We start from the raw sequence: 23768 nt of genomic DNA on the forward strand, positions 1-23768 counted from the left end.
AACATGTTTTTACCTCAATTTGTACTTTTCTTAACCCTTATTGTTGTACTATTGAGTCATTGAGTTGTAGTAAGAGTCTTGAACGATATTGTATGCATTTTTTGTGCTTACATGAGTTTAAAACGCATAATTGGTCTAGAGTCCTAGTTTGACTAGGAATCCTTGTTAGGTTTTGAAACTAATTATCTCTTATTTATGATTTTATTTCTTATTTTCAGATTGGATTGAAGAGATAATTAAAGAAAAAAAGATGGAGCCAAGTCATGCAACAATTAAATAGAAGATGATCATTAAAGGCATAAAACATTGCATGTTTTAGGGAATAAAAATGGCATGTTTTATGTTTATTCCATGATTTTAGGGATTAAAGCATGACATTATAATATGAGGAAAGATGCAACTACCCTCTTTCTTTCCTCTATATATACATGGCTTCATCACTCAAATAATATCACTTCTCATTTGCATTCAAGAGCCAAAACTCTACAAAAATACTACCTCAAACATCCTTCACCAAAACAGCAAGCCATTCTCCCCCATATACAAATTTCATCTCCACCGAAATCACCATTGAAGACACACTTCCAAGGTTTTTACAATGTGTGATTCTCGCAACTCATCTTCACGATTTTGTTTGTTTTTGATTTTTTTACAATACTTTGTCTATGAAGATTGTAGTATGATGTTTGTGTGGGATTATTATTTTGTATTAAGAATCAAAATTTTCAGATTTTTTTATTGGATTTTTGAATCTTTGCCGAATTGATGGTTTTCTATAATTAATGAGTTTGTATTTCTATTGTTGTGTTCTAATCATCTTTCTCATACTTTTAGATAATTTTCAGATATGTCCATATGAATTTAGTGCTCGGATGCAGTCCCTAAGATTGTGTTTAAGTGTTAGATTCATCAACCATATTGACACAAATCGAATCATGCCCTAAGTAGGTTCGGTTTGTGTTGATTAAAAGTAGTAAAAAATCTGGAAATTTGCATGTGAAACTATGGTGGGTGACGCCATACATGAAACATGTCTCCAACAAAGATTTGGTGCTTAAATGTAATCTTATTTGATTTCTACTCTAAGTGTTATTGAACGATTGCATGTAAATTTAGATTAGGCCCTAAGTCAATCTAAATGTTAATTGAAATCTTGCATGATTAGATGATCCCCTAAGGCTCTAATTGTATTGGTGTCTAATTTGTCAAATTAGAATGCATGATAGATTTGAACTTGTAATTATGTGGTGTAATGGTAAATTTGGTTTAAGTTTGTTAAAGAGAAGTCGATCATGTAAATAGTAATTTAGGTTTTATTTTTAGTAGTTAATAATCAATCTCAAACCCCTCATTATTTTTTAACACTAAAAGTTTAGAGTTCCCTTCAATTTTCCGGAAAGAACGATCCCTGCTTATTCTATACTAACGATGATGTTATACATGGTTTATTGTAGACGTTTTAATTAACGCTCTATCATAACGCCGATGAGACCAAAGAGGGATGTGATTCCCCTCTTGGTCGACGTTTTTCGTGTGACAGTTATGGGGGAGTCACGTTATTATTTAAAGGGAAGAAATCGATTTCGTGTGGTTGCTGAGTACACCACTGTTTTGGGTGCGATTATGAGAATCGCCGATATGCATCGATTATTTTATGACCATATACATCACAACCCTTCTAATTTCAGTTACATACTTGAATAGTTCCGATTATTCGAAACCTATACAACCCTCGTTTCTTATGGATGCGTCGACATCGCGACTGTTATGTGAATGTTTGAGTTTTCTTAAATTCATGTCTATAAATGATAATCCCAAGGTCTACGTACTCATTTATTTGAGTTGAAATTCATTACTCTGATGCAGCACTATTTGCTGATAAAAGATCACAAAAATAATAAATTCTATGGGACACACTTAAAGTGATTTAATGAACGTCTATGACGTTGTATTATCAGATTTGACCTTGATGCATACTCCACATCTAAGAAATACATGCCATTTTTGGCACCTGTCTCTATTTATTGAGGGAATTTTAGAGATGGAAAAGTAACATTCTTCCATTCTAAAGTAAGCACGTTTTTGAGCCTCAGGCTAAGGCTCCGCCCGATCCGATATGCAAGATTTAGTTGCTATGGACTTTTGATTAGTCAATCTATTTTGACTATGTTTTCTGCTTACTATTTTTCAAGTATGATGTTGGCATTGCCATGTTTCTTACTCGACCTTAGCTTAAGTCGTCTATTCGAATTGGAAGTTTCTTTGTGTTGTATTAAATATTGGCATATTCAATAAAATTTCTCGTATTTCTTCTTTACAAGATGAACTCGTGAGAATTTTATTTGCCTTGACTTAGCATGCATGGCCAACGTTTGCAACTCACGTGGTTTTTAAATTGGTTGTTTTTGGGTTACATGGGACCCTAATAGTACTAAATTATGAATTTGGACCTTAAAATTTGGAAAACGGACCTCGGAACGTCAAAATTGACGTCGTTTTTCCCGGTTACAGTTCCAGCATTTTGGCCGCCTTCCGGCCACTTGCTAGCGTTTCAGGCGCCACCATCCGGTTCCTGCCGGCATCCCCTATCGAACATGCAGCCTCGGCCTCCTTGCCGGCCAGCTCCGACCGCCGCCGGTTTTCGGCGATTTTTTCGTCGTTTCTCGTTATTTTTTTCTGACATATTTCCAGCAGTTTTTACTGTTACATTTTCCCAGTCCAAATTTCACCCGGTTTTTAGTGCTTTTGACATGGTTTTCTGATTAATTTTCCGGTTTTCTCCAAGTCATTTCATAGCTTAAACGATTTTATTATTATTGGTAACCACCTGCACCAATTGGATGGTTTTTACCACCCAAATTGTTTGGTATTCAACTGCTCCAATACCATGTTTTTCCAACTTTTAAGTTGAAGTATGTAGTTCTATTGTCATGTGATACACTCGATGGAATTGCACTTTGTTTCAATCCTACCTCTGACAATATTCTACGGTGTATTGTTTAGAGAAGTTCACCGTGTCATTGACTCTCTTAATTTTATTTTGAGAATGTCCCGCCGTGAAATCGAGTGTCTTGCTAATTGAGTAACCAGTCACACTGTTCTACGACGCAGGTAGTTGTTTTACGGATCTCGTGCGGAGATTGTGTTCTATATCTTCGTGCATTGCTAAGTTTTAAAGGTCATACATGCCAATGATGAATTTTCATCTTGATATTTGTGTTAATAATTGAGAGGAATAAATATGTCAAATTTCAGTGACAGTAGCTTTGTTAGCATGTGGACATAGTTTTGCTTACCTGCAGCAGTAGTTTTATGTAACTCAAGATTCTTTGAATCATGGGTTCGGTTTTGCTGTCTCCCCAGTTTTGACATGATCATTTTTTTGTCATTTGGAATGAGATATGATGATTCGAGTTCTTTGAAATTCAAATGATCATCTATTTTTCATGTTCACAAAGCGATTGGAGGGACACCTCATCCGTGCTCCACACGGTGAGGCCGTGCCTATCTGTGCCAAGCACGGTGAGGCCGAGCTTGCCCCTCTCGGCGGCTCCATAGCATTTAGGCCATCGGTGGCGGTATCCCCTCCTTCACAGGAGCTTGTGATGCCTCCCGTGTTTTCTAATGCCTCCATGGAAATCTCTGATGCCCATCGCTCATCTTGCAAATCTTGTTCTCTTGCTAGATTTCAAGAAAGTCCTTTATTTGATAAGGCTCCAACCGAGAACATTTCATTCTTATAAAGTATTTAAGGTGACATTAGTAGACCCTATCCAACCGAATGCGGACATTTTTCAGTATTTTTATGGTATAGTTTAAGAGCATTGACACGTTGGTCACACGTCGCTTTGCTTTCCACATTGAACGCTGCATTTGCTAACGTTTTTAGCTACGATCATCATCCTAAGGGCTCACCACCGTTCCCATCCTCTCAAATCTATTTGATTGGATACCGTTGGAGAGTTCACCTCCACGACTTTGATGATTTCGTTTTGCATATATACTGGGATCGTCGTTGAACATATTATTCCTCATGTTCATTCACTGCACGGTCCAGCAGAGCTCGGACTTGGATATGGGTACTAACCTGCAAATTTTTGCATGGGGATATGTAATGATGTTGCATTGTAAGTGTAATGAGAAAAATGAAGTCATGCAATATTTTCAGGATTTATGGTGCAAATATTGTCTCATTATCCTAGTATTGACTACGATGAGTTATATTCTCTCGTTATGGACATAATTGTTTTTCCCTACTTGATCATTAGTAGTGTCCATGAAAAATGATTTCTAGCATATGATAGTGGTCATAGAATATCTGTAAAGGGATCTTGACGCAGATATGAGAGTGCCCAAGGGACTTTATATTCCTCCAGACCACGGAGAGCTTATGTAATCAGATTGCGACGTTCGAGAGAACGTAGTACAATCGGTTGCAAGAACTCATACCCATATGTGTTCATATGAAAGCTAATTCTTGATTCTCGATTCTGTCTAAGTATAGATGATGAAAAGGTTCAATGAGCTATACATTCATACATGTTAGTGTTGTTGGGACACTATTGCTTTCATTATGATGTGATTAACTATGCGCCTATGCATCGTCATTTGATTTGCATTGTTCGATTGACATGGTTCTAGTTCTACATTTAGCGAATCAATACATTCCTGCCACACCAACGCCGCCAGCAACTTATGCACACTAGCATACGCGTTATTGTTGATGTTGACACTGGTAGCATAAAGGATACGTATAATTCCATCTCTGACCAAAATCAGTCATTCATTAGTCAATTCCTATATTCCTTTGTGAAAGACACATTGAATGTGACAAATCAGAATCTGTCCAGTTTCATTGGTCAACTACAACGAGACCTACAAGACAGCTCGCTCAATGAAATATGGTGAAATTGATACCGTTGGAAATTTCTATGTGTCTACTTTCCCGGGACACCAACCATTTGTTCATAACTATCATATTGAGTGAGTTATGACCGTTTTAGCAAAGTATGACAGTTCTATCCGGAAATTTGCAAGTCAATCAACTTCAACAGAGCACTATGAACTGCTTTGATGGAATTAGGTTGTGAACTTTATGTTATTAGAAAACCACGAGCATCTACTTTCTAGAACATTTTACGGTTCGCTGATATCTATTTTGACGAAGAAGTTATGGCCGTTTAAATGATGAATGTCATTCTACCCGAGAATCTGATTTTCATTGCAAACTCTTGTTTTGAGTTGTTATGCAATCTTGTTTCCTAAGATCTAAGTTTGGCTAAGTATAGCATGTATGATCTAAGGATGTGTGGCTAGATTAATGATTAATCATTAGCCAAAGACTACGTTTGAGAAGCATGTAATGAACGTTGTATACGTTGTTTTTTGTACTCCATGATTACGACACTAATCAGGGGGAGTTGTTTCGTAGACTTCAGGGGGAGTCTACCTCACATGATACTATCAAATGCAGATGGTGTGTTGTGCTCTTTTTCCCTTCGTTCAAGTTTTTGTTTTTACCCAAGTGGTTTTTATTTTGCTTGACAAGGTTTTTACCGAGGCAACGATATGTGCACTATGGAACCTAGGCATGCGACACAAGGGGGAGTGTTCCGGGAGAATTACCATTCTACCATTGTGTATGTCTTAGCCTTATTAAGTTTCATGTTAGAGATAGATTCGCATCTCTATAATAGATTAGGACTCCGAATTCTACGAGATTGTGATTTTGTAATGCCTATATATACACTCCATTATCGTCAATAAAGAGTTACGTTCTGTTCTACTACGTCGTTATTATTCTCGTTTTATTCCTCCTTAAACAATATCTATATATTTCAAACATATTTTTTATATATCATATTTTTTATTATATTTTGAAAGTATTTTGAAAAAATAAATGATATAAAAAATAACTACAATTTTTTTGATAATCTAGAGCCGTTGGATTAACAAGGATAAAATTGTATTTTCATTCAAAAATAATATTTTGTGATTATTGTAATTACTGACATGACAAGGTGACGTGACATGCCATGTGGGATTGCGGCGCCATATCTTGCGTCATACTATGGCGCTAAAACATTTTCCAATTATGAGTGAAATTTACATGAGAGGACTAGTATAGGTTTCTTTATAGTGAAATTTGCATTATTAATTTTGCAATCTACAAACTTATATTCCTTTTTGTTGTTGAAGTTTTTATTTAATAAGATACAATATTTATCATTAAAATTAAAAATTAAATTTATTTTAAAATAATTTAAGTAAAATTGAGAGCGCAAATTTGTAACTCTTTTCTGTTTGGACAGCGAGCTTTGGTACTCTGGTATAGTTGCCACGGCTCAGCATGACTGAGCAACAAAACGTGGCCCCGAAATGCTTGTTATGCGGACACGTAGCTCGTTTAAGTGTATCTATTTGCACTGACTGCCAAATAATCACAAGGTCAACCTTAGCCATGTCGCTCACACCAGAAATTCAGTCCTCCCTAAACGATGGACGCTGCGGATCGATTTAATGATTATGATAGACAGAATTAACTATATATTTGATGGGGAATATACGTATCATATCTCGTAAATCTACTTGCACATACGATGTCGAAATTTTCCATCCGGTAAGATAGGATACTCGCTTACTAGGGGCAATGGGGCATGAATATAGATCATTTTTTACGTTGAGGACTGATTAGTATTATTAGATCATACATTTTAATCTGAATCTTATAAATCAATCGTATTTATGCTTATACAATGATATATTTTTGGTTCGTCCATGTTTGTAGAGAGCTGTCTTGCGATTGTATGAATCATCAACGAAGTGACGAAAATATTTGACGATCATTAATTCTGATCAGCTTATGTAGCCAGAATTTGTTTTGTAGCTTGTATGAATTGCATGTAAATAAAGAGCTAATACACCAAAAGAACATTACGAGCTGCCACATGCTATACCACCCCAACCAAAATATATGAGGTTGTTTGATTAAAAGAAAAACATAAATGTGGTTGTGAATTCCAACCATTAGATTGAAATACCCGATCGAAAGACGAAGTGTCATGCTCAGCATCACATCACATTCTGACTCTCTCTCGTAAAATTCTTCATCTCTGATCTATTACTGAGAAACCAAAGGCCGGGGTTGATCTCCATTGATCAAAGCCAAGGAAGAGCAAAGAAGAATAACGGGCAACAACCTAAGTTCAGAGACTTGAGGATTAGTGCGCATGTTTTAGATAGTTTGAGCAATCGATCTGTAAGTAGCCTTACTCTTGAGCAGATCTACAAAACAATTTGCTTGTACTTATTTCTTTTTTTTCGTTTTTTCCGATTGTTGAAGTAAATCAAAATCAATAAAGTACTGCTTTGAGATTTTAATTGTTGATTATCGTTGCGTAGTTAATTAATTATGTTCTGCGATATGGAAATTATCAGTCCAATCAGGTATAATTCATGATAGATCATGAACTCTTTTAGCTGATGACAAAATCTTACAGTTATCGATCTTGAAATCAATCTCATACCAATTTCACATTCTTTAAATTTCTGTGCAAATATGACTAAAAGATTGTGTGTAAAAAATCTAAAAACTATGAGATCAAAGGAAAATAATCAAAGTCTGTTGACACTAGGCATAGTGAGCTGAGTTAATTAGTGAGGACTTCTTCGGACTTGCAGTCTGGAAATAAAAGTTTGTTTGACAATATTTTTTTGTTAAGGCTATTTTATGTTTATAATTTATGATTAATTTAATTTTTTGGGGTCCTTAATGTTGTATTTTGGTTGCTCTGAGAATGCTAGGTGTGCGTGTACACACGCACATATGTATATATACTAAAAACAAAAATAAAGATACTTGGTCTGTATTTTGAGTAAACACATTATTTATATTGATAGACCTCGTTGCATACTCAAAAATTAGGAAAAATAAAAACAGTTGGGCTGGTTCAAAAAAATTGATGGAAGATCGCTAGTACCCGAAACGTATACTGCATGTATATATATGAATAGACCATCCTAGACACTGGTTCATGGATTCTCCTTCAGCGTATCAATGTACCTTCCATTTCCAATATCATTACTTGTGATATAATCAAGAAAGTCTCTAAAGCTGAACTCTTTGTAGGACTTTGGATTTTCACTGTCCACAAGCAAAGGTGCAGGCTCTATCTTCTTATCCAAACTGAGGCTATGGAGACTTGCAATGGAAAGTCTATCCATCTCATCACTAACAGTCACTCTGTGAATTACACTTTTGTATCGGCCATTACTCATAACCTCCGTTTGGTCTCCCATCTGAACTAGCAGAGCTCCTTCAATGTACGGGACTGAGATCCAGTTCTTGTTTTGGTCCATGATCTGAAGCCCTGGACAACTTTGGAGTAGAATTGTTATGGAGCCGTAATCTGAATGAGGAGGCATGCCTAGTGCCACCTCTGGCTCTGGACATTTGGGATAGCAATTCACAGCCATCACTTGGGAGCCATTTTCAACTTCATCATGTAAGTAATGAGGGCTTAACCCTAGGCTTTCTATAACAAGCTCCATTATTTGCTGTTGTAACACTTGCACAGCTTTGGCATAGTTTCCCATATTTTCCCTATTGAAGAGAGAAACACACGTTTATTAAATGAACTTAATTGTTTCATGCTAGCTAGCTAGCTACCTAGTTGCGAAGTGTGCCGACATGCATGCATGCATTCATTTATTGTAAGCATGCAAATTACATGCAGAAAACCATCAACATGCATGCTTCTGGAAAAGAATTAGGGTTATTTACTTGTAAGTAGAAGGGTTTGATGGCCATAGATGGATCCATTTTGAGATAGGATGGGAGTAGTGCTTGATGAAGTCTCTCCAAAAATAAACCTTATCAACCGCTTGATTTATGCTTGTCCCATATCTTATAGGTGCATGGACACTATCAGACCCTAGAAGCATCTTTTCCTCAACAGGTAGATTAAAGAACTCATTTGCAGCATTTAGAGCTTCTTTCATCATCGAAAGAGGAATTCCATGGTTGATAACCTAAAATTTGAAACAGTAATGGTTAGCGTAAAACAGTATACAACTTAGATTAAAAAGAAAAAAAATAAAAATAAAATAGTCATGGCAGAGGTTGTTTGCGCTCTTCCTTAACCCAGATTCTGCACAGCGATGAACAAATATTGGCTGAAGAGCGTGGAAGGAGATCAGAAGTTATGATAACGATGATAGCGCGAGTATATGCATGCAATATATCGTCGTACGTAAAAGGGTAAGAAATTTCATAAAATATACAGCTATATGATTTCAAAATACTATATATATATTTACATTAATGTACCAGCCAATAGTACGTAGTATAGTATTGAAATAATGTTATTTCCTGATCATTTTGAATATGTTTCGTTCGATTATTTGTATTGTATTGTTGCAGATCAATATTCAAGAGCTAGCATATACCTGAAAGAACCCTATCTCCTTGCAAGCAGTCTGAATATTGTTGATGACATGAGGTCTAAGAAAACAATTTTGCAAAGAGGAAATGTCAAGAATGGGAAGGGCAGTAGTAGAAAGGTTTGAATAGGAAGCACTTGGCCGTTGAGAAGGAGGAAGAACATAGCGTTGAGGCACATGAGAAACCCCCAGCTGGGTTAGAGTCAGTGCACTTGTAAATGATGATGATGATAATGATGTTGAAGGTCTAGAACTGCCGCTAGCTTTTGAAGAGGAAAATGATGAGCTCTCTGCTCCGTGATGATCACCAGCTTCCATATATAACTTCTTCGATCTGCTTATTAGAATTGAAACGCAGCGGGTAGCTAGTTTGCTTTCTGTGAGGGAATGAGCTACAAGTACGTTATAGGTACTGATAGCCGATGTATTTATAGGGGTATAATTGAAGAAACTATTCGTGTATTCCATATCCTCAACTTCATCACTATCCTTTTGTTTCTTGTGCAGCATTGCACTGTATGGGACAAATATGGTAGAATATACTTTTGCTTCTCGTACAGTTACAGTGTATGGAACAAATATGGTAAGTAGTAAGTACATAAATATAAGAGAATCAGCTAGTGGGGGGAATCATTGACATTTTAGCCCTAGTGAGGCAAGCAGTCCAATATTTGAGAAATTAAAGAATAGCAAAACATTCTGCAGTAGTAAAATGGATTTCAATTGAATTACTCCTTCCCTGGGTAAATTATTACAGCTTGCAATTACTAATTACCTATCAATTAAGTGTTAAGTATAATCGAACGAGCCCAAATTTCATATACATATCTCGCACCTCGACCTAGAGGGTGCCATCTCCTTATTTATCTTTAATTAGCTACTCAGAAATTTTATTCAGATTGCTAAGAAAGTAAGCTTTGATCTGTATGTTGCGCGCAGGTGTGTACATGCAGGAATACGGCGCGCATCGATGATAACTGATTGGTTGTTTTTGGTATCGGCCGAAACCATTTTTTGTTTCTGGTTTTTAGGTTCTTGTGTTTGTATCTGGTATTTGCCAAACCAATTGGTTGTTTCTGGTATTTAGTTTCTTGACATGGGACCGGAAGCTACTGCGCGCTAATTGCTACTTTGATTCTTTGACCAAATGGCTCGAGCTTATCATATTTAGGACTTTCTGTCGAGCAGGTTAAAGGGTGAACTTCCACGTACCGGCGGAGCATGTTCATGAGGATAAGTCTTCTCATGGTTTGAGATAAACCCTAATTATGGATGCCCTAGCTACTTGCCCGGCCTAGTCTTCCGGTTCCTTCCGTCCCCAGCAACCCTCCTCAAATCATTTATTTATCTGTATATATAAACATATGCGGATTTCCTTGTTTTTACAAGCATAATCAAACTAGCTACTAATTACGCTCGCATAAACGTACTCTTGATCAAGAAGCTACTATTTATCAGCCAAATTAAAAGTTAACCGCATCCGCATCAACAAAGAAATTAACAAAAGCGCGACCCCCTGCCCCATTCTCTATCTCCCAAACCGTAATATTATTTTAAAAACCTCGATCAGTAGTTTCAAACTTTCCCATATTGAGGGTTCCGTCGACCTCCTTCAGCACCTTATTGGTCCTAGACTCCGGCGGTCTAAAGTCCATCTTGGTTTGTAAATTTCTCACTACTTGCAAATGAAGGGGCGGGCTAGCTCAATCAACGGAACGTCCCACAGTCCTACCTCCGCGCCTGGTACTACTTCCTCAAAAACTACCATACATATTGAAGTGAACAAGACAGTGTTATATATATGTTTTTATTTTTTTGAATATATAGAAGTTGATAGTATTAATCAACAGCCAAATCGCTCTAGAATTATCAACAGGTAAATAATCAATCTTCCAATTAAAACCGACAACTTATTACATTTCATCGAATAGATGTATAAAGCAAATTAATCAATCATAAAACTAACCATACTTCGCCTACCAAGATTGATTACAACATCTATATCTTACATATCATAAACACACAATTGCGGCACAACCAAACCATAGATTATCTCAGGATACCCACGAAGCAACCCTAGTTTATACTAGACTTGGAGAAAAATCAACATAATTAAAATAATACTACCTCCTCTCTCGTAAGATTAGAAGTGAGAACTTCCATGGTTTCTTCCCTAAAATTAAGCCCAAGTTCAATCAGTGACTTCGGCCTCCAAAGCTTTGACTTCTTTCCCGCCGCTGCTGGGTCAAAAAAAAAAAGCATTATTACCATTATCATCGATTCACTACCAAACAAGGCCCAATGGACATCTCTTGTTGGATCAATGACCTACACCGTCCAACAACCGTCGGCAAGAAGCTTCATTCAAGAACCAGATCAGAACCACCACCGTGGCAGCCTAGCATCAGTCTCAAACTGCAATTCAAATACTAGATCTACGTACCACGAAAGTTTGACCTCAGTCTAGCTAGAAATCAAACCTCTGCCTTAGTTTCAAACGCCGGAGTCAATCGATTCATAACACAACTATTCCAACAAAAAACCCAAGACTAGAGAGTGCTTTGCGTGTGCCTCTTATCCTGTCCGGCGGCAAGCCCTTCATTGTCGTCGGACAGGTTTTGCTGTCCCCGTGTAGGACTTGGTGATGTCGGGCTCCCGAATCGCGTTCCTTGATTTGGGAGATGCTGGCGGTGGTTATGTTAGGAGAAGGAGAGGTTACGGCGAGTGTGGCGGCGTAGCCACCATGTGAGCACCAGATCGGCGCGTCATCTTCAAATCAGTGTCGGCAGCCGGAATTGTAATATCTGACTTGGATCGTTGTCGGATCAGCGACACAGAGTAGGTTGGGCAGTTATGGTCAGGTTCCCAGATCCGATCAGAGTTTGTCCAGTTCGATATGGTGGCGAGGTCAAGGTGTCATGTTATGGCGCAGGCTTGGCGACGAGTGGGTGGTGGAGGCCTGGTCTTTGGGTAGCTTTATGGTTGTGATGCCTTGGCCGCCGCCAGAGCTTTAATGGGAGAGGAGTCTAGGATTTGGGCCCTTTGGGCTTGGCCTGGATTAGGGAAATAAGCCCATTTAGGGCAACTGAGTTTTAAATTGTATGTTATTTCAATTTAATAGATGTTAATTGTTTATCGTTTTCAATAAGATGTGGGTGTTGTCTCGGTGTGGCAACCTCGAGTGCTTATCTCCTCTAGGTAGGTAACGAGTTCCTTATTTCGTTAAGTTTTTGTTGTCACTTTGTGACAGGGTGAAATTTAGTGTCAAATTTATGTTTTCTGACGGTAACATAATCGTAGAGCTGTATTAGTTGGCACTAGGTTGTGTAGTTGGGTTACATGCGTACGGATCTCTCCATTATGTCAAATTATTCCTAAAATAAATAAAGACGTCATTTGTGTCATACTTTTTGCTACTTGGTGTTTTATTCAGTACTTGTTTGTATAAATGTTTGATCTTTGTAATCATAAATTTACGCTTCACATCTCCGTTTATATTTGACAGTTTCATTTATAAAAGTTTAGGGTGGCCGCACCAGCCCCATTAAAAAAAACAAAACAAAACAGATCATTAGTTAAGGCTCGTAGACTTGTTAAAAACTTCGAATTAGTTAAAAATGGTGGTGCAAAATAAGAATTAGTCATATGTCGGATATATATATAGAAATGAATGGAAGACAGAATAGTTCAAACATAACCTATCACAAAGGTTGAATAATCAATTGATCATGCAAGTTCATAGGTATTATCCACCAATGTGGACCGATCAAGACTGGTAAATTCCATTGAATTTTGCTTCAAAAATTTGTCAATTCGAAACGAAGAAAAGTCGTACTGATTAAACAAATGCACGGCTTAACAACTCCACATGTTTCTTCGAATCATTTCTTAATATAACTATACGTTTCATTCTATATTTCTAAGTGACAAAATGATACTAGCTAGGGTAAGGAATAATATGATTCATATGAATACCTAATCTCTACATAATGATCGATGTCCCTTACCTTTTGGTAGGTGGCGCGCATTTGATAAAGCAAGTACGAAACTAGAGATATGGTGAACACCGTGAAATCATCTAATGACATTTTAGCTTATGTGTGGTCCATTGGACTATATTTATGTGTACAGTATATTTTTAGTCACAAAGTAAGTAACGTAGCGCTGGCATAGTTGCTAAAATAAACATTATTAGAATGAAATGGTGTTGATATATATCATAAATCAATATTTGCCGAAAGAGAAGCTGAAGTAAATATTGGAATAGAATAAGATTGGTATTGTGATCATCATGTTTGGCCGTTTGGGAAGGGCCGATCCAGATGTATAGTGCTCAAGGTTGAGGATCAATTGGTTCCACCAAGCCATGCTCCCTACTAAATTTTGTCCCTAAGTTTTTTTTTTTTTTGGTAATGAATACTTCATTAAGGGGACCAACCCGAGAAAAGCCCAGAAAGAAAAAGACTAGCACGAGCAGAACAACTAAGCTACATCCAGGATAGGCACAACTCTGCTACATGCAGCAAAAAAAACAGTTTCTGACCAGATTGCCAGAATCAAATTACAACAACTGGAGGGCACGGGAGGCCGTCACTTCGTAGAACCATAACCAGGGATGGTGGTGGCTGTAAAGCCCATCGCAAAGGATCCACACATCCATTCCTAATCACAACTGCTAGATGAGCAACGCGATTAGATTCTCTGGGAATCCATTCCCATTTAATATTACCATCATTAGAGTACTTTGATCTAATCTGTAATATGACCAGATGAGTCCGCCAATCCACTTTCTGCTGATTATGGATCAATTCGTCAACCACCTCACTCGAATCAGATTCCACCACAAAATTCTGAAGATGAAGAGATTCGGCTAGGTCCACACCAGCAAGAATCGCCATTGCTTTAGCTTCCGTGATTGATCCGCTAACATCTCGAAAGCTAATCCCCCCAACAACAGCACAAGTTGAATCATGGATAATAACACTGATACAAGTCCTCTCTAGAGACCATGACGCATCGACATTGATTTTTAAAACTTCCAGGACATGGAGGTGTCCAAATGGGAGGGATGCTCAATCTCTTCCAAGAGTACAAAGAAGCAGCAGTAAACTCACTAATCAACGAGATAGCAGATCTCATTGTGAAAATGGGGTCATGTGTTTTCTTTTGGTACACAAAGAGACAACAGTCCTTCCAAATCGTCCAACACAAAGAGCTGATCATGGTGAGAAGGTAAGGAATATCCCTAAGCTTTATGGATAGTTCAAAGAAATGAAATATCCAAAAACCTCTTACGAGTCATGAGAACTGGTCGAAAAAAATCTATTGGGAGATAGCTTCTCAATTAGGTCCCATTTATACGACCAATTTCTTTATGGATCTGTAGAACGGGAATCTGAAAACAAACACAAGCGCGGGGTTACAATCTTTGTGAACTCCTCTGATTCTATCTCGGTATGTAACTTAATGATTCTTCGTGAACTTAAGTTTAGATTTGGATTTGATGAAGAACGATCGATTTGGCAGCTTGATGATTCTTCGTGGACTTGAGTTTGGATTTGAATTTGATGAAGAACGATTGATTTGGCAGCTTGATGATTCTTCGTAGACTTGAGTTTGGATTTGGATTTGGATTTGGATTTGATGAGGAACGATTGATTTGACAGCTTGATGATTCTTCGTGGACTTTAGTTTGGATATGGATTTGATGAAGAACGATCGATTTGACAGCTTGATGATTCTTTGTGGACTTGGGAGACTTCGGGATTTCTCGAGAGTGATCTTGCTCAAGTGATTTTCTCTCTTCTTCTCAAGTCCCTTCTCTTCATGTTGGAATGTGTATTTATAGTGTCAAGGCTTCTATTTTATAGAATATTTTAATGACACTAAAATAATAAATTTCTTTAATTGTATCATTAAATCAATATGTATTTTCTGATTAATTTAAAATTAGTTATTCTTATAACTAAATTAAACAGATTCAAATAATTGATTTAATTATAACCGTTAAGAAATTTATTAATTTAATCAAATGTTCGATTACCATTTCGAATTGTCAATGACATTCAATTTTCGATTTAAGTCGGAATCACGTAGTTTTGATTACGATCATCCATTTATGTGCTGACACGAGTTTTATTCGAATCTGCACCAACTTTGTTCACTTTTGGGCCACGTGGGCAATTTTTTCGGGTTCTTGGTCGATTTAATTATTTAATGAAGATGATTTACTTCATTAATTTTTATGTGTCTACAAATAACCTAACTTCAAATCGTGTTGCAGACATGTCGTCGTCACGTGCGAAAGCGCTACTTGAAGTATGCACTTTGATTTTGAGAATTTGTGGAGCTAGCTTTCGAGGCTCCGCAAATTTCGCAGTAATTTTTTTTATCTCCACTTTTACCATAGGATGCCAGTATGACAACATGTATTCCTTCATTCTGAGTATCATTAAGAAATTCTTCAAGTCCAGGTCGTAAGAGTAAACTATTGGACATCAAATATTCATCCATTGCAGTTTTTTTTATTCCTTCTCAGTAGTGGCAATGATGAAGGTCAACCGATCCGATTAAAATACATGATTAGCATCTTTTTCTCATCGACAGCACACTTCCATGTGGAGAACTTTTTTTTTCTTTTCACAAATGATTCCTTATCAGTAATGGGTAATGATGAAGGCCAACCCATCTGATTAAAATACATGATTAGCATCTTTTCTTCTTTCAGCAGCCTTGTCACAGTCTGTAAAGCACTCATCATACTTGTCTAGTTCACAAATAAGTAGCAGCGTGATTCAACAAGAACCAAATTTCTTCATCATCAATCTCATCTTCAACAAGACAACAACAAAAGTAGAGAACAATGGCAGAGACCATAACGAGTTCTGTCTCATTGGGAACATTGAAGCCCATTGCTATTGAGCTCCGTCTTTATGAGACCATTCACTTTCCCCAGCTCTCTTTCCCTCTCCGGTAGCCGCCTCTCACTTTCTCTGATATCAAAACAGCTTGTTTTGTTCACCCATGGATTTCCACACTCTCACCAGGAAGGCTCTCCAGGCTTTGTGCAAGCATAACGGAATCCCGGCTAACATCACCAATGTCGCCGTGGCCGATTCTCTCTCGGCTCTTCCACATGTTGAAGGGCTTGAAGAGTTGATGAACCAATCTCCAGAGAAAATCATGATTGGATCAGCAAGTGTCTTTCGTACTGCGGCTAGGACTACCACTAGCTGTTCTGCGACGAAGAAGACAATTGGTGAAGAGGTGGACAAGGAAAAGGCTGAGGTTCCATCTAAGACGCCTGCTGCTCCAAGCACCAGGAGGAGGGTTGCAACTGCTTCAGCTCGCCAGACGACGGAGACTGTAGTAGATACAACTTCTGTGCAGTGTGGTATAAGCACCCGGCGGTCAGTGAGGTTGTTGGGGAAGACCATGTCTAAGATGAGCCTGGATAAGGATAACACCATGGCTTCTAGCATTCATGAACATTCTGCAGATACCATGGATTGCTCAAAGCAATCTGAGAGCTCAGTTGTTAAGGGATCAGATATGCAGACGGTATCAGAGGGAAGCTCAAACGGAATTGATGCTAGTGAAGTGTTGTCGGAGATAAATTCAAACGGACAAGTTGTGGATGAAACTCTGGTGAAGGTTAACAAGATGGATGTGACTGAAGTGCAGGAAGAGGGTCCAATGCAGGGTTCGAGAACGGAATCTGAGGAGCCTACTTTAAAGGCAGCTTCAGATGTCATTATGATTTCAGAGGTTATGGATGAATCTTGTGAAGAGAGCTCAGCTAATAAGGAACCTCGTAATGAAGGAGCACATGATGCGGTAGTTGGCAAAGAGTCTGATGGTGTTATTACTACTCCATCTGTACTGCCACAAGTAAATGAACCACCAACTACTGTGAATAGTGTTGAGCTCATTTCATCAATTCTCAATTCCACTCCTACTAAGAGTCTGGCAAACAAAACTTCTTATGTGAATGTGGCTTCCACCATACCAGAGCCTAAAGAGGCTCCCAAGACTGAGGCGTTGGGTGATTACAGTGGAAAATTTGATTTTGAATCTGGTTCCAGCACCGAATGAGAATATGAGGACGAGGGCTCTAAAGATTATTTGGTGGATGCAGCTTCATCTGAGCTTCAGGATAACATGAATAATATCAGTGAAGCAAGTGAAGAAGAAGCTTCTGATGATGAAAGCACTGGAGGAGAATCTAGTGAAGAGAAAGACTCAAATGATGACATCACTGAAGAAGAATCTAGTGAGGATGAATCAGAAAAGCAAAGTGTTCAGAATAGCTTGATTGTTGAAACTGCTAAGGCAGAAGTGACTCAAACATCTTCACCTTTGCCGGTTAACCTTCCAACTCAGTTTCCTCGTCCAACTTCAGCAAAGTCTTCAGGCAAAAAGAGACCAGAAACGGCAGTGTACTTTTCTGATGACAATGAGGAAAGCTTGGACACTAGTACTGAGATGGACAAGGATGAGGACCTTGAGGAAGTTGAGATGAAGAAGGATCATGTTGCAAAGGAGAATGTGAAGGAATTCGAGGCTAAGAGTCTAAGGGAGCTTAAGAAATTGCTGAAAAGTCAACTGAATATTGGGGACAGTAAGGACACCAAGGTGGTAGATAAGGGGAGAGTTGCCCTGAGTGAAGTGCCAGAGAACCAAATGGTTGTCAAGGAAAACTGAATACAGAGAGAGAGAGAGAGAGAGAGAGAGAGAGCAAACAAGGGGACAAGATTGGAGAGTGTGTGAGTGGTCTATGTGTGGGCTACGGGCTGAGCTCCAATCAGCTACAATCGGCTCATTCGGCTCCATTCGGCTCCAATCGGCTCCATTGGCTCCACTCTTGTTTTAATGCCCCTTTTTTTTTGTCATGGTCTAATTTTGACTTTTTTTTCATAGTTTGATTTTGACATTTTTTTTCATAGTCTGATTTTGACTTCTTCTTTTTCATAGTCTAATTTTGACTCTCTTTTTTTGTAGGATTTTGACAACAATTTGAGAGTCGCGGTCGATATAGTCATTTTGACTGTTTTAGAAACGAGTTGATTTCTGGTGGATTTGAAGAACGTAAACAACCTAATCACTTGACTGCTTTCATTTCATAGACTTGACAGCACTCAATAAAAGCGTTTTAGGTTTTATGCATCACATTTACCATGACGGCTTTCAAGAGTTTGAAGAACGTAAACGACCTAATCGCTTGACTGCTTTCATTTCATAGACTTGACAACACTCAATAAAAGTATTTTAGGCTTTACGCATCACATTCACCATCACGGCTTTCACGAGTTTGAAGAACGTAAACGACCTAATCGCTTGACTACTTTCATTTCATAGACTTGACAGCACTCAATAAAAGCGTTTTAGGCTTTACGCATCACATTCACCATCACGGCTTTCACGAGTTTGAAGAACGTAAACGACCTATTTCATAGACTTGACAACACTCAATAAAATCATTTTAGGCTTTACGCATCAAATTCAGCATGGCGGTTCTCAAGGGTTTCACGGACGGGACAATCAGTATCCTCGACGATGTTGAAGATGAGCAAAATGATGGCACCACCTTAACCGTATATCCCTCTCTTACCGGACCAGTTGCTTTTAAAGCTCCATTCTATGGCAGCTCAACTCTCATCTTGTAGTGAACTTATGCAGTGAACCATCAAATAGCCAGCTTCCGATTGCCCAAGTCAGGCAGCGACGAGCTAAGTTCAGACGTTTTGATGCTGAAGTATGTACATTATGACAAAGATGCTCCTATTTTGATGGACAAACCTTTATTTTTATTTTAGTGTGACTGAACTTAAGATTTGTTATTCTTAAGCTGTCTACGTACCCTTCTAAAGAAGGAATCTAGTCATCACGTAGTTCAAGGGTTTCTTTATTTTTTGAGTGCCTTATGCAGTTTTAAGCTCATGCAGGCGTGGAGCATTTTTTTTGTCTTGTGCAGTTTAGGCTCGTGCAAACTTGAAACATGCTTTGACGTTTTCAAGCATGGTACTTCTTCAACAATTTTCCGTTAATGGGATTGATCCTCAAACTATCTTCCGTCACAATTTTGTAAGCTCAATTAGTGTATACTTCTCTGATGACGTAAGGACCATCCCATTTTGACTTGAATTTGGGGCAAGTCTTGTGCGTCATAATGATAGGTCTTCGAACAGTAAGAACTAAATCATCAACTTGAAATGACCATGGTCGAAACCTTTGTTGAAGGCGTGTGACATCCGAGCTTGGTAGCATTCCAGGTTTTGTTGTGCATCAAACCTTTTCTCGTCCAAAGCTTCTAACTCTTGAAGGCGCAACTTGACATTTTCCTCATTTGTGAGACCTTCTTGCAAAGCGATTCTCAATGACGGAATTTCTTTCTCTAATGGTAACACGGCTTCGACACCATAGATGAGAGAATAAGGTGTAGTATTTGTGGTTGTCCGATAGGTCATTCTATAAGCCCAGAGAGCTTCGCCCAGTTTTCTCATGTCAATCCCTCTGCCTCTTGCTGACAGTTTTCTTCAGAATGTTACAAAGCATTTTCTGCTAAACCATTTGCCAGAGTGTTGTACATAGAAGATAAGTGAAGCTTGAAGTTGAATTTCTTGCTCAACTTTTATGTTGCGGTATTCGAAACTTGAAGTTGTCTGTGATGATGCACTGTGGTATACCACAGCGTTGTATAATGATTCCTATGACGAAGTCCACAACATTTTATTTCTTTATTTCTTTCAGCGGTATCGCCTCTGCCACTTTGAGAAAGAATTTGTGGCTGCCATAATGTACATATCATGAACATAGAATTCTACATACTTGTGCAACATGCCACCGAAAATTTTTTGTATAGCGCGTTGGTACGTTGCACCGGCATTTTTTAACCCGAATGGCATGACCTTATAGCAATAAATTCCTTTGGGAGTTCGAAATACAGTGAGTTCCTCATCCTCAAAGGTCATCCTTATCTAGTTGTAACCTGATGATCCATCCATGAATGAAAAAACCTCATGCCCGGTTGTCGCATCCACCATGAGCTCTATGATTGGCAGAGGGAAATCATCTTTTTGACATGCCTCATTTAAGTCACGAAAATCTACACAAACACGGATTTATCCGTTCTTCTTCTCGATAGGAACAATGTTTGCGATCCACTTGGGATACTCAACCTTTCTAATGCAGCCTTCGGCAATCAACTTATCTACTTCTACTTCAATTTGAGGAATAAGTTCTGTTCAAAAGCGTCTTTGTGCTTGCTTGGTTGGTTGAGCCTCCGGTTTGACAGCAAGTCGATGAACTGTTACCTTTGGATCCAGGCCATGCATTTCTTTGTACGTCCAAGCAAAGACATCTTTGTACTCGAGCAATAGATCAAAATATTCTTTTTCTTCTTCGGAACTTAAAGACGTACTCACAAAAATAGGTTTTGGGTCTTCCTCTATTCCCAAATTAATCTCTTGAAGTTCGTCCATAGTGGCTTGCCCCCCCGTCTTCAAGTTCTGGAGAAGCTTCGTCTACTTCAATTTCAAAATCTTCATGATCGTCTTCATCTACGGCATTTGCTTCTGCCACCGTGACATGATAAGAGGTTTGGAAAATGTCATCCTCACCGCCATTATCGAGTTTGCTATCTCCTTTTTGGCCAGTGAATATGATGGTATGTTGCTTCACTTTGAGTTGATCTGTGGAATCCACTTCCAACACACAATGCCTCTTCATGCGTGACGGGATAAGACTTCAGATTTTTTTTCTCTCCGCTCGACTACAAGTCATTTTCCTCTTGCATATTTGTCGTTCCTTAGGTGCTTGGATCATTTCCAATGCAGGATTTCGCGGAATGGGGTTTGAATCTTTCTTATCTTGGTCTGAACTTGACATCCTTTTGAATACGAAAGTCCGAGTGGTTGTACTACCGATGCGATTGAAGACTGAACTTCTACTTGCTCTCATGTTCACATGGTCAAAAACCGACGCCCTTATGATTGATCTTTCAATACGTTCAGATGTTGCTCTTCAGGAACCTGGATGAATGCAATCGAACAACGAAATGCGAGGGGCTGACTGAACCTCTTGACTCTTCTCTTCAACTACCTCGACACTAATATGGATCGCTCCACCCTTCTTCTTCCTGAAATTCTGATTGGCTTGCTCGAAATGAAACCGAGACCAGCTTTAGAAGAATCAATTGTTGCCTCTTGCTCTCTTAACTTCTTTTGTGATTCATCGAGCTCATGCGCCATCTTTAATGCAGCTTGGTCGTCCTATTTGCTTAATGAACCAAAGTCGTATCTGGCATTTTCTAACAGCTTGTATGCGTTAGGATCAAACCTTTCACTTGGTCTTTTCTTAGGCAGCGATCCATGTTCTGTCTTTCCTTGAATTAATTTGACAAACGCCTTTAGTGGCTGCTTTGTGACATTTCGGTTGCTCACCTTTATTAATGGCAATGTTGACTCCTCCCTCAACAATTTCATATCATCATTTTTTTAATTTTCGTGGACATTCTTGTGACTTTGTCCCCCACAAATGGAGACTTCCCCTCCCTTCGTCTAGACTTCGGAACATAGCGAATGACCAGAAAGGCATGGCTGGCATTTCTTTCCAAATACGATGTTTCCACTTCAGATGAGACTTTTTGCGACACTTCACCATGAAGTTCGATGTCTTTTGATTTGGCATCATTCTCCCTAACTTTAGCGGCTTTCCCCGTAGAGGGTACTCCGACCGGAATGACTTCTTTCATTGACTCCTCATCTGTGTAGAATTTAGAATCCGCAATGATTCAGCTTCTGTGAATGGTTTGGTATCTCCTACCACGGTTTTCACACCTCTGCGATATAACTTGAAGCATTGGTGTAAAATGGATGGCACGATGCCATTTTCATGTACCCATGGTCGTCCCAACAACAAGTTGTACGAGGTCTTTGCATCGATGACATGAAACAAGGTGTTTGATTTTAGCTCTCTGATATCCATGTCTAGTCTGATCATTATTATCGCTCTTTGTCCTCCTTGGTTGAAACCTTGGATCATGAGACGACTCCTTGATAACTCATCAACGTTGATATCGAGTTGAGACATGGTTAACTTGGGCATGATATTTACTGCTGACCCTCCGTCTATGAGCATGCGATTCAACTTCTGCTCTCGCATGTACCCTGTCACAAAAAGAGATCGATTATGTGGCTTAGAACCCAATTGGAGGTCATCATCTATGAAGTGAATGGTATCACAATATGCATCACATGCGCCACATTCCTTTATGCTCGTGGAGTGTTTTCCTACGTCGATAAGCAACTCCACAAGTGCGCATCTCGTTGATTTTGGCAATTGCATCAAGTCAGAGAGGCTAAGTTGGAAAGGTAGACTCTCCAACTGTTTCAACACCTCATTTTTCTTTTAACACTTGACTTTGACATCATACCTTTGCGAGTTCTTCTTCGGGTGACCAATCTTCATCCTTCATCATCGGCATTAGAGACAACTTGGAGGATAGGCGTGGAAGCAGGACATTCTTTAACTTCTTTGGTCTTCTTATGTTCGCGCGCCTACTTTGTGAAACAAAACGGTGATTTCATCGGTGAAAAGTGAGTGGAACTGACTCAAACGACCCGAATGTTAAGGCAGTGCAATTGACTTCAGCAACGTTGTCAACGTCCAACTCAATCTTCCCTTGGTTGGTGAGGTTCATTATCAAATCCTTGAGAACAAAGCACTTCTCTATAGGGTGACTAACGAGGCGATGATATTTGCAATACTTCAAATCGTTGACAAGATGCATTTCTTCTGGACGCTTGCACTCTGGAATATCTATTATCTTATTTTCGAGCAGATCCTCTAACATGCCCGCCACATTAGAGTCTGGGAACGGGTACGTCTTTCGCTCCATCTCCTTCAACATGCGTTTACTCCTATCGTAGGTTCGAGGAGATTCCACCTTATTGAACTCATTCTTATTCCGTGTAGAGATCTTAATCGGTGCAGTATTTATGACCATTGATTCTCTAGAAGGCTTCTTCATAACCTTGTCAAATCTGCTTCCGAAGACTTTGTCTTTTCGTTGGTCAACCAGAGACTCATTCTTTCCCTTATGACTTGTCAAGCTTAGCTTCATGTCGTGGGCTCGAGTAGCCAACTCTTCGAAAGAACGAGGCTTGATTCCTTGCAAGATGTATAGCAAATCAAAGTGCATGCCTTGGATGCACATTTCAATGGCTGACACCTCTGACAGGCGGTCCTTGCAATCAAGGCTAAGTGAGCGCCATCTATTGATGTAGTCGACTGCGGGTTCATCATTCCTTTGCTTCGTGTTAGTCAGC

The 23768-nt window shown here is 38.9% G+C and overlaps 3 protein-coding genes across 8 annotated transcripts in view; 2 read left to right on the forward strand and 1 right to left on the reverse strand.

Annotated features, from left to right (window-relative positions):
• LOC126803036 (RGG repeats nuclear RNA binding protein A) overlaps positions 1-23768 on the forward strand; it is a 64788-nt gene that overhangs the window by 25733 nt on the left and 15287 nt on the right. The gene's annotated exons all lie outside the window — the stretch shown is intronic.
• LOC126802544 (flavanone 3-dioxygenase 3) lies at positions 8032-9759 on the reverse strand. The gene is made up of 3 exons (XM_050530189.1): positions 9448-9759; positions 8783-9030; positions 8032-8602 (listed from the first exon to the last, which is right to left on the reverse strand). Exons 1-3 carry the CDS (start codon positions 9757-9759, stop codon positions 8032-8034), a joined length of 1131 nt encoding a protein of 376 aa, XP_050386146.1.
• LOC126802545 (uncharacterized) lies at positions 16423-18144 on the forward strand. Its single transcript, XM_050530190.1, has 2 exons — positions 16423-17485; positions 17579-18144. The coding sequence occupies exons 1-2, from the start codon at positions 16465-16467 to the stop codon at positions 18142-18144; spliced, it is 1587 nt and encodes a 528-aa protein (XP_050386147.1). The 5' UTR covers positions 16423-16464.

The sequence above is a fragment of the Argentina anserina genome, chromosome 7 (assembly GCF_933775445.1).
Source record: "Argentina anserina chromosome 7, drPotAnse1.1, whole genome shotgun sequence".
Lineage (NCBI taxonomy): Eukaryota > Viridiplantae > Streptophyta > Magnoliopsida > Rosales > Rosaceae > Argentina > Argentina anserina.